The sequence below is a fragment of the Zootoca vivipara genome, chromosome 4 (assembly GCF_965207765.1).
Source record: "Zootoca vivipara chromosome 4, rZooViv2.hap1.1, whole genome shotgun sequence".
NCBI lineage: Eukaryota > Metazoa > Chordata > Lepidosauria > Squamata > Lacertidae > Zootoca > Zootoca vivipara.
In genome coordinates, this window is record NC_142587.1 from 52,606,492 (window position 1) to 52,625,852 (window position 19,361).

Sequence of the window (19,361 nt, forward strand, 5' to 3'; positions counted from 1 at the left end):
ACAGGACCAGTGGTCAGGGATGATGGGATTTGTAGTCCAAAACATCTGGATGGCCGAAGGTTGAGGGTGCCTGAGATAGAGAAGCCTGGAGGGCAACATTTGGCCTCAGACCTGAGGATCTCCACCCATATGCTAAGAGATCTAGGGAGGGATGATCTTTAAGCGGAAGATCACCCTTGGCTCATGGCTTAGTTGTGCTTCTGTGGCTGCCTAGCAGGTCCTTTCCTACTTGCCCTTTTCCTTCACAAAAGGCAGCCTTAAATAATGAGATACACCTCTCCTCTCAGCTGAAGGCAGAGAAAGTCCCCTCAGTAGAGTTCAGGGTATGAGTACTTGCAAAGCAGGGATGTAGCTCAAATGGTAGAGCAGGCAAAAGGCCTGAGGTTCGATCCTAGGGCTGGGAAAGACACCTGCATGAAACCCTGGTGTCATAAAAGTTGTGGTTGCCTGAGGCAACCAGCCCGACACCTTGCCCACTCCTGGTAGTTGGAGGGCATCAGTCACCCTAAATATGAGCCTCACAAATCAGGCAGCCCTGGAGGAGTTTGCTGAGAGGTGCCTGGCTCTGCTGCCTGCCCACCTTCACTTACACCAGAGGGACATGCACACGAAAGCTCATACCAAAATAAAAACTTAGTTGGTCTTTAAGGTGCTACTGAAGGAATTTTTTTATTTTGTTTCAACCTGCCTCGTAATTGTTCGGTCCGCCACTTGCACTTGACTTGATACAGCCGTCAAGTGCCGGAACACGCACCTGTCAATCAGCCCTGAAGCAAGGGCGGTGAAGCCGTGCCCCCCCCCCCCCGCGCCTTTGTTGCCCAATGTTCACAGCTGACAGGAGTTGGGAGTCCTGCAGCGTCTGGCGAAAGACAGATTTTTTTTATCCCTACTTGAAAGCATAATGATCCTTCTGTACTATGAAACACACTTAGCACTAGTCAAATGACAGAGCACTAATCAAATGACAGAGGAGCATTTTAAGTGTCCGCCCCCCAATAATACCGCCGTTCCCAGCAGAAAGAATCCCATAGTAATAACCCTTCCTTTCTCCCCGCCCGCACCTCTTCTGCAGGCTCAAGATGGCGGATTTGTACGGCCACCACCTTGGCGGCCGCTCTTGCCGACGCGTCTATGGTGACGAAGGGAAGCGTTCGGTAGCCGCAGCAAGCCGGCCGCCTCCCCGCCTCCTCCCCGTGACGGGAGGAGGGAGGGGTCAAGCCGGCGGCGAACAACAGAGGGCGCTGTGACCAACTCCCGGGTTATGGCTGCGACGATGCAGTCGCGGAAAGCGAGTTGAGGAGCGAGCGGCTGTGCGCGCGCGCGCTCTCTCCGGGCTGCTGCGGTGGTTTCGCCTCTGCGCCCGTCGCTCTTTTTCTGTGCAGGTCCTTTCCCGCGCGCCGGTGTCGGTTGGGCCTAAGCGGAATGTTCCGCAAGGCGCGGCGCGTGAACGTGCGGAAGCGGAACGAGTCTGAGGAGGACGAAGAAGAGCGGGAAGAGTCGCCGCCTCAGCAGCAACAGCCGCCGCCGCGGCCGGGAGGCGATGGGCCTTCTGGAGAGGCCGACCTGCTGCCGGGTCCGAAGCCGCCGCTTCTGCCGCTCCCGACGGGCTGCGTCCCCCTAGCTTGTCCCGGGGGTGGCAGCGGCGGCGGCTTCGGTTTCGGTGGCCCTGAAGCGGTCGGCCGCGGCGGCGGCTTGACGGCCCCGCAGCTCCAGCCGCCGCTTGTTCTTATCCCTCCCCCGCCGCCCCCTTCGCAACAAACGCCCCCAGGGAACAACGGGCTCGTGCCGGCGGCTTCTAAGCTGAAGGAGCGCAAGAACAAGAGCAAGGAGGAGCTGCTGCCGCCGCCGCCACGCGGTAGCCTCAGCCTCCTCAGCTTCCAAGATGAAGAAGAAGGTGAGCGAGCCTAGCGGGCGCCCTCGTCTCCACTCCCTCTTCCGAGGCCTAGTTGCTCCCACTGCCTGATTAGCGTTGAACTCGCTGCCGTTCGCCTTCTCCACCCCCCTTTGCCTCCCCAGTAATTTGAAACTCGGTTGCTTCAGGCGGGGAGGCTTTCCCGTCCCGTCCCCACCCTCTTCTGGCCTTCGCTAGCTTACAACCTACCTGCCATATGGCAAAGCGCTTCCGCTTAGGCTGCACGTTATTGCCTACACCGCGTGTATCTTGTTGCGTTACGGTATATATGTGGAATTCGTCGCAGCTCAGAACTGTGGAGATTATTCAGTAGCGAAGTAGAAAATAGGGGCGCTTCCGATCGGGTACAGATGTCACATGTTGGCTTGAAAATGAAATATTGGGGAGAAATCGGTAAAATGGCCGCGGGAGATATTGAGAATGGCCTCCATTCCTCCCCCCACCCCCCGTTCACACACATGACATATATATATATGGATATGTCATATTACGTTCATCTGCTTCATTGTAAACTTACATTAAGCATGCATACGTTCTACTGAGTTATTGTAGGAAGCCCGGAAGATACATCTTAGAGAGGTTTTTTAATGAGGTATTTTGTGTGATAAAATAGTCAGTGCATACCTTCCATGTATGAAAAAGCTACATGTTTCAATTGCAGCTCTTAATTTTTAACACTTACAGAAGTGGGTGGGGATCTAATTCTGCACTAATCCATGCATTGTTAGAGGGAAAAGCCACATGCAGAGATAGTCTTGCATGAAAGCTGGTTGAGATATTCTCTTTGGCTCATAAATGTCAGTCATCCCTGGCAGTTCTATTTCTGATCAAAATAAATTTGCAGCCAACAAGTCCTGTTCCCAGAACAACACTGACAGTCTGTACTAAATTAATTGCATGAATACTTTTGTCTGCCAACTTGGTGCCACTGCTTCCTTATTAATGTTAGAGGAGCACTGAGAGACTGCAAAGATAGCAAGGTATATTGAGTTTAAATCAGCAAAAGAAAGAGAGTCTATTTAAATCATTGGTTGTAAATCAATTTTCCTATTGATATTATTGATATCAATTAATATGTTTAATTGACAGTGGTGCAAATCCAACCACTGTACCTTGTTAATTTACAAACAGATGTTGTTTTGTTTGTATAACCAAACTTTGCATTTCTGTATACATATTACATACTTTTCTATTTTTTTACCTAGAGAGGGAATATTTTTAAAATAATCCCATATAGGGGTCTGTCTTACACCAGTACTCATGACAGTTTGTGAACAGTGTGATTCTATACAAGTCTAGTCAGTAATAAGTCTGGCTTGTTGGGGGGGGGGGACTGACACTCAAGCAGCAATCCTATAACCACTTACCTCAGAGTAAGCTTCATTTAATTCAATGAGATTTACTATTGAGTTGACACATATAGGGTTATGCTGTTGGCATGGGAATATAGCAGGGGTTGGAAACCTGAGGCCCTCCAGATGTTGCTGGACTACAGCTTCCATCATCCATGACCATTGGCTGTGGTGACTGAGCTTGATGTTACTTAACATTTAGAGGGTCACAGGTTTCCCATCCCTGGAGTACAGGAATATGCACACTTTCTTGTCTTTTAAGTGTTGCTCATTTCTGCTTGATATTCTGTCTTGGCCCAAACCCACCCTCACAAAAACAAAGTAGCCAACAAAAATTAAATGTCTATGAAAAGAGGATGTGGAATTCCTGTAGTGGAATTTCATCTGGCCACCCTATGAAATGTTGAAGCAAGTTTTGATAGTTGCTGGGGCAAACCAGAGCAGTTTGTTTTCCTCTACTAAAAATGAAACGTCTTTGTTTGATAAATACTCAAGAATAGCTTTATAGTAGGAAGCCTCCTATATAACCCAATATATGACTCTCTCTTTTTTAGTTTCCTCTCCTCTGGAAGTTAGGCAGTTGGAGAGTGTACTTTATCTTTTTCAATGGCTTATATCCTATGTTTTTGTCATAAAAGACATTCAAAGTCACTCACAGCATAAAGAAAATCAGTTGGATAAATAAAAAATATGAAACACCAGAAGCAGCAGCTAAAATATCAGAATATCAGGAAATGCAGGTTATAACTGAGATTTCAAAAACTAAAAGCTGTTAGAACAGAAAGGTCTTAGTCTTCCTTTGATACAACATTTTGGAGGTAACCAGTCAAATCTCTTTGTACTGTTGGGAACAAATGTATTCATCAGAGCTCCAAAATAAACAGTGATACTGTAGGTACCGTCTTTCCCACATTTTAAGACACCGTCTTATCACTTTTTTTCCTCAAAAAAACACTGGGTGGCTTATTTTCAGGGAATGTCTTACCGGTATTTTTATTACATCAGGAGCAGTGCCCCTCTTGCTCCCTGTCTCCCTGCGGGGCAGGACTCTTGACTGAAAGAAAATGACGGGCAACAGCCACCACCAAGCTCCATGAGAGGGAGTCTGAGGGAAGGGAGGTGTGTGCATCGCTGGCCCAGCCCTCTCTCCCCGGCCCTGGGATGTTCGTGAGGGAGGGAAGGAGCTCCTCCGAAGGGCTGCTCTCTCTCTCCCCCCTCACAGGTGGGGACTCACTTAATAGCAATCTGCTACACTGGAGCTTCTTAAATTTAAACCAGTACAGTATAATGGAATCTATCTGTGTGATGCAGTCGTAGCAGTAGCCTATACTAAAGCAAATAAGGATCTCTACCAGCCAGCCAACTGCCCAAGACTTAAGAGCGAAAGTTCCAACAATGTAGCACTTTGTAGCACTGATAGCAAAGAGGCTACCGGCTGAGATACTGTAGAAAACAAAGCAGCCAGCTGAGCAGCAATTAAGATGGTAAATGGTAGCAATTAAGTAGCAATTGAGCCAGCAGAAAGCGGGGTGAGATAATCTGCTGGTCCTAACAACCCGTCCGTGTTTCTCTTACCCACAAAATGTTAACTTTTGTGTAGGGTGTAGGGCAGTGTTTAGCAGCTCCTAAACAGCGAGAAGGGGAAAGTCCTTAATCCCCAAGGCAAGGACTGCGCCACCGGCAGCGATCCCGGTACCGGTACAAATCCTTAAAGGGGAAGCTCTACAGACAAGCAATGGAAAGAAAAAAGAATCCTCACTTTTTAAAAGGCTATTAAAAGGGGGAAAGGTGGGGGGAAGCGAGAGGTGGGCTGTGTGTGTGTGAGAGAGAGAGAGGCGGGGGGGGGGGAGAGAGAGAGACGCGCACACACAGAGTCTCTCCCTAAAGGGGAAGGCAGCGTCTTCAATCGCCCCTCTTTTTTCCCTCGTGCTTTCATCTTCTCCCCACCGCAAATGCCACTTTTCTCCTCTTCACCAAGCAAGCAGAGCTCACACAGCCTAGCTAAAAAAAAATATTTTGGAATCCTTTTACAGGTATTTTAAAAAATGCTTACAGAAACGGGAGGGGGAATCACGAGGCTGCAGGAACGGCTCTACGGTGCATTTTTACAAGCTTTTAAAAGAAATACGTGTCTTTGGAGCGACAGTAAAATGGGGAGAGATTTTTATGGGGGAGAGTTGGCTGGCGGGAGGGGGGAAGGGTCTATCACTATGTCTTATTTTCGGGTTATGGCTTATATCGCGCAACTGCTTAGAAATCCTGCTATGTCTTATATTATGGCTACGTCTTAAAAAGGGGGAAACACGGTAGGACACTGAAACAAACTTATACAGTATAATACTCAAGTTGCCATGCTAAAAGCCAGACATGAACTTTGGACAATTTGACATTGATTTGCTTTATCTACATAGAAGTTTTCAAATGCGTGTTTTGCTGGACCTCCTTAAGGACTTTTTTGAAAATGATGTTTTGCACTTGGGAATTAATCTTTAAGAACACATCAGTTATGAAGGATGCAGTCAAGTGTATATTTCCCTCTAATATATACAAATATGGTTCTCAGTTACAACTTAAATATATTTTAAAGGATAACTTGGTCTTTATATACATCTTCATAAGTGACATTACATGCATTGGTTTTGTATGCATGTGTCTGTACCTGACTGAAATATGCCTGTACCTGACTGAAAGACTCTTGTAAAGAGCACTCCTGTGGAAACAAACTCAGCCCTTGTCTAGAATTGAGAAATGGTAAGGTGGTAAGGCTTATTAATCTGCAGGTGTCCAATTTTGGAACTTAAGTTAAAATTATATTTACCTATTTTGTATTCTGTTGTGCTGTTTTCTATGATTTGGTTTAAGATTATTTATGAAGAATTGTAAAGTAATAAAATTTAGTTATTAAAAGTGCCTTAATCATGAGCATGTAGCCTTTAAGAAGAGCATCCAACAAAGAGTTTAAAAGAATTACATTAGAAGTGTATGTATTGCACCTCAGGTATTATGTATTGCACCTCAGGTGCTATGGCTATTGTTTTGCTATTGGACCTCTTGGAATTCATTCTTGCAACAAATTAGGGCTTGTGGTATTGGGATAGCACAGGCACTGTGGGTTGGGTTTTCCCATTGTAAGGATTAGCTGTTGTGAAAAACAAACTGGGTTTGTTGATTTATTCAAGTTAAAATGATGGCTTTGATATATTTTAATGCACTATATAACACCTTTTATATAGCTGAAGAGACATTAGTCACTGTTTTGCAAATTTGTATTTTCTCTCATTCATGCTTATTTTTTTCTCCTAAAGAAGCAGAAGAAGTTTTTAAAGTGAAGAAATCAAGTTACAGCAAAAAGATAGTAAAGCTTCTTAAGAAAGAATACAAAGAAGACCTTGAAAAATCGAAGACAAAACCAGAAACCAATTCTTTAGCAGATGGTAATCTTTATCTTGAAATTATAGCTGAAAAGGAAATTTTATGCGTAAATATTTATATGCCAACCTTCAACCAGTTGAGTGTGGTTTACAGAGTGAAAATATGCAGATATAGTAAACTACATAGTAAAAACAACTGATGGATAAAAACAGAGTAGTTGAACAATATTGTCTAATGCCTAAAATACTTTAAAAGCTAGGGAAAATAAAACAGTTATTTCTTGGCGCTGAAAAGAAGTCAATGTTGGTGCTAGGCAGTTTCCTGGGAAGGGATTTCAACAGAGAACTAACTTTAAAAATGAATAAAAAGTACAGGGGTACAGTTGATAATGGTAAGAATCGAGTATAAATTTAAGTTTCAAATAATATAGAACCAATAAGCAGTGCTTTTATTTGGGGGGGGGACACACAGGGGTATGCATACCCCTAAACATTTTGTGAATCTAAGTTTGGCCTCATTGAGGGGCAGTATTTCAATATGTGTAGGAAAATGAGAGTACTCCTAAATATTTTTTAAGAAAAAAAGCACTGCCAATAAGCATCCAGAGTACCAAGTATTTTCCTGCGTGTAAGACTACTTTTTAACCCAGGAAAATCTTCTCAAAAGTCGGGGGTCGTCTTATACGCAGTCGCAGAAGCAATTTCTGGTGCTGTGGACATTTTGGAAATGGGCAGAGCAGCGCCAGAAATCGCTTCTGCGCATGTGCAGAAGCGATTTCTGGCACTGTGGACATTTTGGATATGGGCAGCATGGGCATGTCTGGCCCACGGACGATTGTAGGAAGAGGGGTAGTCTTATACGGCGAGTATATCCCAAACTCTATATTTTAACTGGAAAAGCTGTGGGTCCTCTTGTACGCCCAGTCTTATACGCCGGAAAATACAGTACCAATTAAATATGTAGATGTTCAAATAAAGTACAATTCAGATTAATCAAAATTTCATCAGTTCTAAAGTGCAGAGTTCTTAACCCAATTTAAGGTATGTTAATAATCTAAATAACATTTCTTATTGAGCTTCATGTTTTAGTTCAGCCTTTCCTACATGTGCTTTCCCCAACCTTTTAAGGAGCAGTTGAAATCCAATTAATATTTCATATTTGTCCGCACTTTCTAGTTCCAAAATTCATTAGTTTTGGTCACATCTGTGGACTGCACAGGGCTATTATCTCAGGTGTATATAATGTGAGTCTCTAAAAAATATTTAAAAACTTTTTTCCAAAACGATACTTTAAGAGCACACTTTTTTTGCAGCCGAACAGTCTGCTGACAAAACGGGACAGGTTAAAGATGCAATTCAAGAAGATGGGGCTGCAAACAGTGAACAAGGAGAAGAAGAGATGGAAGTTGAAAGCGAGAAAGAAGAAGAAAAGCCAAAAGCTGGAGGAGCATTTTCAAATACTTTGTCTTCTCTGAATGTTCTGCGTCCAGGTTAGTGTATTTTTTTCAGGAGGAGGCTATCTTGAGATGAATTATTTGCCTTTCTCATTCCATAGGCAGGGCTTTGTCAATCAGTGAAGCTGGATGATGCCCCATCGCAGTTCCAGCTCTGTTACCTTCACAGCATGGGGGTCTTTTTGGAGCTGTTGCTCCTTCTTTCTACTTCAGAGACCAGGAATTTTTAGTTGGCCTTTTAAGTTGAAATTAAGGGAAAGGGAAACCAATTCATTATATTAATTAGATCACTTTTTATTAATACCTTAACAGAATATTTAAATTTGATTTAGTATATTTAATTGATCAGCTTCTCTCTTTGAATATCTATTTAAAAGTCGTAGTCCATCTTAATCTTCTTTGACAAATTGATTTTGTATATCTCATTTTTCTTGTCTACCTTTGTTTCATGAATTATTTAGAACTAATTCTGGCTTAATAAATTTGAATCTTTTGGTCTTATTTACTACTGTACTTCAGATTCTACTTAATTGCATCTTCTTCCGATCACAGGAACGTAGCAGCCTGTGGTGGATGTTAGGTGCCATTTCTTGGAAATTTTGTTCTGTCTAAGCATGTTAAAAGCTTTGCGTTTTCTTTTTCTTATTTTGTCTTTATCTGATAAAGCACTACTCAGCAATGTGGCTACTCATACAATATTCAGATATTGTTAGACTTTTAGTACTGCTGCAGCAAGCCTTGCTGTATCAACTCTCTCTTCCATAAAGCCAGGTGGGATGGCCACAGGGTATAAATATTTGGAGGAGAGCTGGATGGCAGATTATCCCAACCTGGTTGATGGAGTAGGTCATGATGTCTTGCCTGTGCCTCTGTTGCAGCCAGTTGGAATTAGAATGCAGGTGGAACTGTAGCATGTGAACACACGATTGAATATAACACATGGCTTTTAAAAAGCACATTCTTTTTTTTTCTAGGAGAAATTCCAGATGCTGCTTTTATTCATGCTGCTAGGAAAAAGCGCCAAATGGCTCGTGAGCTTGGGGACTTTTTGCCACTTGACAGTGATCCAGGGAAAGGGCGCCTTGTTAGAGAAGATGAAAATGATGCCAGTGACGATGAAGATGATGATGAGAAGCGAAGAATAGTCTTTTCTGTGAAAGAGAAGTCCCAAAGGCAAAAAATTGCAGAGGAAATAGGTAAAATGATGAAAAGTTGCAATAAGTTCCAAATGTTCTGCTGTTGCCATTAAAACCATTTAGCATAAATTGTTTTCGGAAACACTATTTTCAGTGGCTTAATAGTATAATGTAATAGTGAGGTTGAATGTTAAAAATTCATTGGTAGTTACAGTAAACAGTTTGGCTTGGATCTAAAGCTTGAATGAAAATCCAGTTGCACAGTTAGGCTTTCCCACTGCCTCCTTGCTGAAGCTCCCTGCAACCTCAAAAAACACTGCTGAGGCTCAGGTATTGTCTAGCATATGGCATGGGGAATGCATCAGGAGTGGAGATGGATTTGGGGAAATCATCATGCACAAATGGAAGTGCCTTTCCAGTTATACAATGTATAGCTGCATATCTGAGTATGAATGAGGAGGAGGAGCCTGTGGTCAGACATGGTACAACTAAAAATTACAAAATATCTGTTTGATATATATCACTGTTGCAAGTGTTTATCCACAATTTTGTTCTGCTTCTGCATTAATCTGATTTTAAGAAATACAGAAATATGTATTTTCATTCATATTTTGATAAGTTTAAACTACTGTGAACTCTGTCAGAACTTTAGAAGTGCAAAATCTGGCTGACAGCTGAGTTCCAGTCTTCACATTAGTGCACAGGGTGCAGAGCCGGTTATTTTGTACAGGAATTTCCTCAAACATACTTAGGTACACCCCAGTTCACTCAACAGAATATGAGGTAGGGGCACAGGCTACATGTTTGCCTTTTTCATTGAAGGCATGGAAGCTTGAGAAAACTCGAATACAGTATTCAATATGCCATTATTTAGTGTGTGCTATTCCTACTGATCGTTACGTTTTTGTGCTCAGGTATCGAAGGAAGTGATGATGAAGCCCTGATTGCTGGGGAACAGGATGAAGAACTCAGTCGATGGGAGCAAGAACAGATACGTAAAGGCATTAATATACCTCAGGCATGTATGAAAGTAATTCTAAAACTGTAGTAGCAAATGATGACCCTTTGGCTAAATAAAGCTCCTGGTTTGTCATCTTATCCCCAATTGCCAGTGCTAGAGGGGAGAAAAGAGGTGTAGATACCTGTGACATAGAGATTTGAAGCTAAGTTCTGGGGCTGACCTTGTCCTGACCCATTCTTCTTCACTTCTTGAATAGGCCTACTGGTACATGATCAGGGTTTGATAAAACATGGGTTAGATCTAATCTATCATCTAAGTTATATTACTGGAGTGTGTTATACATGAGGCTGCCTCAGAAGAAGGTTTGGAGACTTCAGATGGTGCAGAATTTTGCAGCTAGGTTGCTCTCCCGGGCAAAATGGTTTGTCCGTATAATACCAATCCTAATCTGGATGCAAATTAGTTTCCAGGTCCAATTCAGAGTGCTAGTTTTGACCTATAAAGCCTTAAACAGGTCAGGACCACAACTGAGAGGTGAGAGGTAAATTGAAGATCTGCCAGTTGTGGCAATAGGACTGGTTGGCAGTGCACTTTAAAAAATAGAATAGGGGGACCTCCATTCTCCTCCTCCCATCATAAAAGTGTCCCTTCAGTAAAACAATTTGCATACCAGGGATGTAAGCATAGCTGAAAGAGCAAATTATTCAAGCAAATCTTCCCTGTTTTATCATTGAGTGATGAATGTTTTGAGGTGCTTCTTTCCTTGAAAAGCTCTTGTGTGCACATGAAACATATACATGGGCAGGTAGAATTTAAGATACAATTTCTAAAAAATGCCTGCTGGACTGAATTAGCTTTGTGACCTTGTTTTTGTAATAAGGTTTACACATATTTTGTTCCCATAGGTTCAAGCAAGTCAACCTGCTGAAGTGAATAACCTGTACTACCAGAATACTTACCATACAATGCCTTATGGTTCATCTTATGGCATTCCTTACACATATGCTGCTTATGGATCATCGGAGACAAAATCTCACAAAACAGATAATACAATACCTTTCAAAACTCCCAGTAATGAGATGACTCCTGTTACTATTGATTTGGTAAAGAAACAGCTTAAAGACAGGTAGGGCACACCAACTTCTTAAAATTTAAGACCTGTCCTCTAGATTCTGGGGGGCAGATGCAGAATTTCATCAATGGAAGCCATACATCCTCATTAAAAAAAAAGGAAGAAAACAAACTGTTCAAAAGGCTGCTTGGATTACTTCTCTGGAAATGACCATTTGATCATGTTGAAGATTGGTACATGAAAAGAATGGACACTGAAAACTAATATTGTAGCCAAAGAATTGAAAGAACAGTAATACTTAGCTTACCACATTATATTTTTATGAGAAGTATAAATCATTTCTGAATAGGTAAACATTTCAGACAAAGGCTTAACATTACATTTTTAGAAGTTTTAAATGCTGTAACATTTACTGAAAACTGGAAATAATATGGATTAACTGAGCAGTTGCATGTGCTTCTTACTATAAGCATGTATCTTAATGGCTTGAAGGTGAGTCAAATTAATAGATAAATAATGACACCTTTAATCTAAGTCAGAGAAATTTGTTGTGTGCTTCCCATTTCTGTTGAGAGCAACAGGAATTCAGGATACTGAGTATGCAAAGGGAAATGTGGTTAGACAATAAATACACTGTATATAGCACAAAGAACCATATAAACCAGGGTGCTTTATGTACATAATATGTACATAGGATTCAAACACAATTCAGAAATGAGGTAAAATTGACTAAAGAAACAGCCACTTTTGAGTATACTATGCGTCAGCTGGAAGAAGAAATAAAATTAGCATATGTAGCGAGTGTGCAGGGTGCTTTTGGAGTAGAGAAAGATGTGATGCGCTCCACTACTAGGTGGAAAGCTTTGAGTTTATGAATGTTGGAGAAGCACAGATTTCTGGGGTGGGGTAGTGTAAGGATGGAGAAACTGACCCCCTTGGACTACCAGTCTGTGTATGGTCAGTGGTCAGTAGAGATGGCCAATAACACCTAGAAGGCCACAGTTTCCTCATCTCTTTAAAGCTGTCAATACAGCTTTAAATGTTGTTTGTAGTTTTCTTTACTATAAGAAAAATAGTGCATGTATACTGTAGGTTACAGTATGCTTTGGGATGTAAACGTGTGTCCATTGACATTTAGGTTGGACTCAATGAGAGAATTTCACAAAGCAAATCAGCAGCAACATGAGAAGCATCTGCAAAGACGTGATGAATCTACCAAGGCAATCGAAAGATTGGAAGGGTCTTCTGGGGGTGTTGGTGAACGGTATAAATTTCTGCAAGAAATGCGAGGGTATGTCCAAGACTTGCTTGAGTGTTTCAATGAAAAGGTAAGAATGCAAAATATATTCATCTTTTTCAGTAACGAAGTTTAGTCTGTGCTCAGTTCTCTTGTACATGCCAATGAAACACTCGGCACATGTTTGAAGGTTTGGTTTTAAATGTGGTGAAAACAATAAGTCATTGTTGGAATACAACAGCATTGGCATTCAGGTTGTGATGCCACCTTTCTCATTCTTAGAAGCATTTTGTTTCTGAAAACCATTGTAGTTCTCAATGATGACTCAGATTCTGGTGGTTTAATTTGCATTTCCCGGTTCCCAGCATAAAAACCCAACAACATTGAGTCCCACTTAAGGATTCTACAGACCAGTTTATTCGCAGCCAGGATTGGTTAAGGAAGGACACTTAAAGCTCAGGTTACCCCATGGCATATTGGGAACCCAGGCCAGTTTCATAGGAATAATATACTGTTTTTTTAAAAGCAAGGTTTGAAAAAAGCAGTTTTTCTTGCTGATAAGTATCAAGTGCCAGGTTCCCTTTTGTTACAAAGTGTTGTACTTTTAATTTGGATTTCAGGCAGTTCTTTACTAATCTGTACTGCAACTTGCCTTTCCTAGAATTGGAAGGATGTATTTAAAAAATACATTTTAAAAAATTGTTGGGATTGAGCTTCAATCCTGTGCACATTCAACCTGGAGTAAGCTTTCTGGAATTCCATAGGACTGATTAACTTGGCATCAGTTTGCACCAAGTTCAGGATGAATTTCCTGTTTCTACTGTTTCATTTTTAAAAAACTAAACATAATTGAATTAGAATTCTTTTAAACTTTTCTGTGGATGTAATTTGCTATTGGTTATGTCAATTTGTAAGCTATCTAGTAAGGGACGAGACCACGCGAGCACTGTAAAGTGCCATGCACATTGGTGGCACCATATAAATAAATAAGTTCAATATCTGTGTTAATCTGTAAATAAAGCTCCTAGTGCAAATCATTTGGAAACTCAGTAATCTGGAGGAAAAGTACCAGAAGAAAATCCAAAGCTTGGAAAATACCGTGCAGTTACAGAAGCAAGTTCATTATAATCAGGAAAACAGATGGCCATCCAACCTCTGCTTAAAAACCTCCAATGAAGGAGAGTCCACCACCTTGAAAGGGAGTTTGTTCCACAGTCAAACAGCTCTCACTGTCATTAAGTTATTGATGTTCAGTCATAACCTTCTGTCTTGTTTTGTAACTTGAATAGGGTCCTAGCCCCCAGAGCAGGATAAAACAATCCATTTAAATAAACAAGTATCAATGTTTTGTTTTATCAGAATGTTTTGTTTTGTTTTAGATTTTGGTAGAAATGTAAGCTGCGGTGGTTTTGGAGTTGTTGGTGGAAGTGTAAACTTCAGATAGCTTTCTTTAATGTTTATTAGAAGTTTTATTTCTATTTTCATTCTGTATTCCTGTAACAGATTGGTCCCAATAATTGAGCCAATAAACCTTCAGTTAAATCATGAAGCACTAGGTTTGGACACCAAGAGGGAGGCAAATCGGATATTTGATATGCAGTATACAACCGTCAGCCAGTCTTTCCCTTAGGGCCCCTGCATTTCCCTGTGTCTCCCTGGAAAGTTTTTTTTAATGTAGTTAGTTGCTTTGGCTTGGATCTAAAGGTATAGTTGTGTAAATCAAAGGCTGGTCAGCCCTGGTTTTTTAGGATTTCCATCCTCCCTACTTCACCTCTCAGCATCATAAGCCATACTGTTGCAGATGTTCCCCCGTCTTATAAGAAGACTTTCATGGAATGCAGAAGGAAATGGAAGGTTGGAATAGCCTATCCTGTGAATAGAAAGTAGGATTCAATCCTGTATTTCTGAAGAATAGTTAACAGTAATATTGGTATAGAAAAATAGTAGTTCTATTCAAGTGCAAAAGTATAACAATTTAAATATAAATTAAGCCTGCAATGGTAAACTTGGGCACTACCGGTAGGTAGTAAATCTCATTGAATACAATGGGACTTATGTCTGAGTAAACTTGCTTGGGATTCTGTTGCAAATGAGCAAAATGTAGATTTCAAAGAAAGCACCAGTAGGTCTTGATCAGGTTACTCTATTTCTCCACTATGGCGATCTGAATCCAGATTTCTGCTAGTAAAATTATGAACATAGACTGTATGATTATGGGTTTGGAACGACTCTTCTGTATGGATGAAAAAACTTTTATCTAAAACTTAGATTATTTTCACTAAATAGGAAGGCAGACAAGGGAAGACTAGTGAAGCAGAAAATTGTGTTGCAGTAACCTAGTTTTCAGATCTCAGTAGGGTGGGTAGGGAACTTGTTAAACGTAGCTGAAAATTGCACTATGAACTTATTGTAGCTAGCAGTGCACTCTGAATGTTTGCGGGCTTTGCTTCATTTTAATAATGAATTCTTAACTAATGCAAGAACAGTCATATTCACTTTACACTAGTGTGATTGTGTATAATGGATTGTGATGAGCATGTGCGGCAGAGCAAGATAGCTTTGCCCTGCCTGTTTCCATAGGATGCTCCTGCTTGTGAAACAACAGCAGAAAATACAACTGTCTTCTTTGGCTATGCCCTTTTCTCATGTTTGCTTCTGCCTCTTTCCTTCTTCCCCTGAGTTGGCAAAGTTGATTTGAATATTTTGGCAAAGAATATAAAAGCTTGAATAGATTTGAATTTTTGAGGAGGATTCTGCTTTACTCATGGAGAAATAGTGATGTTGATGGCAGGATGCATTGTGTCAATGTGGTAGTGCTTGCAGCCACTCAGTAGCCTCAATTCCTGGTGGAAAAATGTCAAGAGTAGAATAACTAAAATAGGTTAAAAAACCCAACCTTGTGTCTAGTCGTAACAAAATAAAATAAAAATCCTTCCATTAGCACCTTTAGAGACCAACTAAGATTGTCATTGGTATGAGCTTTCATGTGCATGCACACTTCTTCAAATACCATGCATGCACATGAAAGCTCATACCAATGACAATCTTAATTGGTCTCTAAGGTGCTACTGGAAGGATTTTTTTTATTTTGTTTTGACTACAGCAGACCATGGCTACCTACTTGTAACTTGTGTCTAGTGTAAACGCTCATGTTTGTAACTGCTTTTGGACTTCTGTGAATGTAAGTAAATCTTTCCACTTCCTTAATAAACTTTATTGAAAATACATTAAGTCATTGGATTACATGACTAATTTTTAAAAATTGCCCTTTATTTTTTAAGAAAATGTTGACTAAAAAGAAAAAGTTGTGCTTTCTGTCCAATATTTAATATTTTTTTCATTATATCACCTCCAAGAGAGATATTTCTATATGCAAATTCACTTTTTCCTTGAAATATTCTGTCTTTTCTTTCTCAATTTGTAAAGAAACTTTTTTATTGTGCATTAATTGTTTCATTAAATGATCTAATGAAATTCTGAGGTCACTGCAAAGTCCCTGCTAGAACAGTTTTTATTAAGTAACAGTTAAAACAAATTTGGAATTACTTGGACTACTAGTAAAGGAAAGAATTAATTAAGGATAGATTCAGATGAACAAGCAGGTGGGCCATAGCAGCTTGAAATCCAACTCTACAGTGATTGCTTGCTTCAAATGGGGAGCTATGTGTATTGACTTTGTGAATGCACGTTTTAGCCTGTTCAGTATTACTGCAAATCCTGGTGACTAGGAGTTATGCTGAAGGGGAAGGTGGGCAATGCCTTAAAATCAGGCAAAGGCACCTTCTTGTTTATATAATTATTAATCCAATCTTATTTAGTGACTATATTACTGTGGGCTGCTTGCAACAATTTACAATCAAAATAATTAGTAAAACAGTAGAAAATATTTTTAAAATACAAAAGAAGTTGCTTCTGTCAGGTTTTGGGGGATTTCCCTAGTTTCTCCACTATAGCCCACCCCATTCAGCAGAGTTGCCCAACACTATGTGGAGCATTTTGGGGTGCTTATGGGCTGACATGGGGAGTTGGGAAGTTAACTTGGTAATTCCTGTGCTTTACTCTCGATTCAAGACAATATATTTGTTCTTTGGCTTATAAGTAAACACATGTCTAATAGTCTATGGCGTCCAAATTGCCCTCAGGTGATTAAGTAAAGAAGCTCTGAGTTTCCCTTTTTTCTTTTGGCCTACTCCCAAGTGAAATAATTTTCTAATGAATATATATTGTAGGGTAACCTTGTAAATGTTCTTACAGACTAGTAACTTTTGTGGACTTCTTTGCAGGCTTGTTCTTATGCTTTCCGTGAGGTAGCTTGTTGTCATTCTTTTCTATGCACTTTTCTTGAGTTAAATAGCAGTCAGTTGTTAAAACAGTAAAAAGAAAGCGATGCAGCTAAATGTGTAGCTGTATATCTTGGAATAGGGTCGCATCCCATACAGTTAAAACTTGAAGACTTTTTTATTACGGAGTATTATATTTTTACAGGTGCTCCTGATTAACGAACTCGAATCAGCAATGCATCAGCTGTACAAACAGCGAGCTTCCCGCCTTGTCCAAAGACGACAAGATGATATTAAAGATGAATCTTCGGAGTTTTCAAGCCATTCAAGTCAGTCCATCTTGAAGGTTTTTATTATTCATTAAACAACCTTGTTTACATAGTGCAGTTTTAATTTAAAGTGAAACCAGAAAGCATGTCTGGTTTAAATCTGGTAGAAAAAAAATCAGATTAAAGAATCTTAGCTCAAACTCTATACAGTGCCTTTCCTGTCCTCTGTCTCAGTGATTGAAAGCCATAGCATCTTGCTTCGATCCCTTTTTACACGTTAGATGTGTGTGTAACTGTATGTTGTCTTTTCCTCACTTCCTGAAAGTATTTTTTAGAATGTTCTCTAAACCTAAAAAAAACCATGTAGGCAATTCTGATCGAAGTTTAGCTTTTGAATAATATTTATTTCTGCAGCTTACAAAAAGCCCCCCCACCCACCCAACACAATCTAGGTACAGTTTGCCATGCATGCCTTCATTACTTCAAACATTAGACCAAATAATACTTGTGCTAACATTCCTGTCTTATATGTATTATATAATTTTGCTAGGACGAATTTGTAAATTAAATTATGCAAAAGTGAGTACTTATGGTGAAATCTTATTCCATATTTGATACCAAGCTGGTAGATATTAGGAAAATTCATCCAAAAATTATCTAGTTTTTGTTTTCAAATGTTCAGTGTATGACAACAATTAAGTATCAGATTGTAGCCTACAACAGTACTAATTGTCTTAATACCAACTGAAAATCTGTTAGTCCCTGATACTCTTCAGTGTTGTTCACCAAGAATAGAAATTTGACTTGTTTTAGATGTACTAAAGGACTTTTCTTTATTTTTTGTATGGAGAGGGGAAGGGCTGTAGGTCAGTGGCAGAGCATCTGCTTTGCATGCAGAAGTCCCAGGTTCAATCTCTGGCATCTCTAGGTAGAATTAAAAATGCCCCCTGCTTGAATCCCTGGATAGCTGCTGCCAGTCACTACATACAATATTGAGTTAGATAGAACAATGGTCTGACTCCATATAAATGTTGAACACTAATGTTTTTTTAAAAAACAATACAAACAGTTTTTTATGTTGTAGGTTTTTTTAAGTGTTTACTGTTACTGAAGAGTTCTGAGTGATAAGTTGATTGTGACTTCTTTTTTTGCACATAATGATGAAGGCACTCAAATATTTGACCCAATTGGTAATCGCTTCAGAAGATAAGTCAGCCGCCGCCACTTTATCTGTGCGGTGTGTGGGGGTGATAATTGTCAAACTTATAGATGTATTGCAGATTTATAGGCACTTGCTGAGAAAAATCCCCGCAAAAAACACTGACATTATTATGCTTCCTGTAACTGGAGAATGGGTGTTCTAATTTCAGTGTTTGTACTCTCACAGGTAAAGCACTGATGGCACCAAACCTTGATTCTTTTGGACGAGACAGAACACTGTACCAAGAACATGTTAAAAGGCGGACTGCAGAAAGAGAAGCAAGAAGGTACAACAGCATTTAGGTTACTTCTATATGTATTGGAATGCATGTTCTGTATAATTGCTGTCTCTATGTAGTATACAGCCTACATAGTCAAGTAAAAGGTAAAGATAAAGGGACCCCTGACCATTAGGTCCAGTTGTGACCCACTCTGGGGTTGCAGCACTCATCTCACGTTATTGGTCGAGGGAGCCGGCGTACAGCTTCCAGGTCATGTGGCCAGCATGACTAAGCCGCTTCTGGCAAACCAGAGCAGCACACGGAAACACCATTTACCTTCCCGCTGTAGCAGTACCTATTTATCTACTTGCACTTTGAGGTGCTTTCGAACTGCTAGGTTGGCAGGAGCTGGGACCGAGCAATGGGAGCTCACCCCGTCGCGGGGATTCGAACTACCAACCTTCTGATCGGCAAGCCCTAGGCTCTGTGGTTTAACCCACAGCGCCACCCGCATATTCAAGTGCTTGCAGATAAATGATGGGCTACTCGCCTTGTAGGTAGAACATTGCTTGAGTCTTACATAGTGTGGCACAGTGGAGGTGGAGGCTGGCTGCTAGATATATGACAAATCCCAAACTAAGGAGAAGGGGAAAGTAGCAAAATGTTCAGAGCTGAGGTAATGGTAAAGGTACCCCTGACCGTTCAGTCCAGTCGCGGACGACTCTGGGGTTGCGGCGCTCATCTCGGTCTATAGGCTGAGGGAGCTGGTGTTTGTCTGCAGACAGCTTCTGGGTCATGTGGCCAGCATGACTAAGCCGCTTCTGGCAAACCAGAGCAGCGCACGGAAACACCGTTTATCTTCCTGCTGTAGTGGTACCGTCTTTCCCCTATTTTAA

The 19,361-nt window shown here is 40.8% G+C and overlaps 1 protein-coding gene across 2 annotated transcripts in view; it reads left to right on the top strand.

Annotated features, from left to right (window-relative positions):
* Nucleotides 1-1,277: 1,277 nt before the first annotated feature.
* The window catches only part of PAXBP1 (PAX3 and PAX7 binding protein 1), a 29,317-nt gene continuing 11,233 nt past the window's right edge, over nucleotides 1,278-19,361 (top strand). The window contains exons 1-9 of one of the 2 annotated variants that reach the window (XM_035115636.3): nucleotides 1,278-1,894; nucleotides 6,570-6,698; nucleotides 7,949-8,125; nucleotides 9,064-9,285; nucleotides 10,140-10,243; nucleotides 11,092-11,312; nucleotides 12,397-12,586; nucleotides 16,981-17,104; nucleotides 18,432-18,531. In XM_035115636.3, coding sequence (XP_034971527.2) covers nucleotides 1,423-1,894; nucleotides 6,570-6,698; nucleotides 7,949-8,125; nucleotides 9,064-9,285; nucleotides 10,140-10,243; nucleotides 11,092-11,312; nucleotides 12,397-12,586; nucleotides 16,981-17,104; nucleotides 18,432-18,531 — 1,739 coding nt within the window. In that variant the 5' untranslated portion in view covers nucleotides 1,278-1,422. The remainder of the gene's footprint in view (nucleotides 1,895-6,569; nucleotides 6,699-7,948; nucleotides 8,126-9,063; nucleotides 9,286-10,139; nucleotides 10,244-11,091; nucleotides 11,313-12,396; nucleotides 12,587-16,980; nucleotides 17,105-18,431; nucleotides 18,532-19,361) is intronic. The other variant, XM_035115637.3, reaches the window with a different exon arrangement.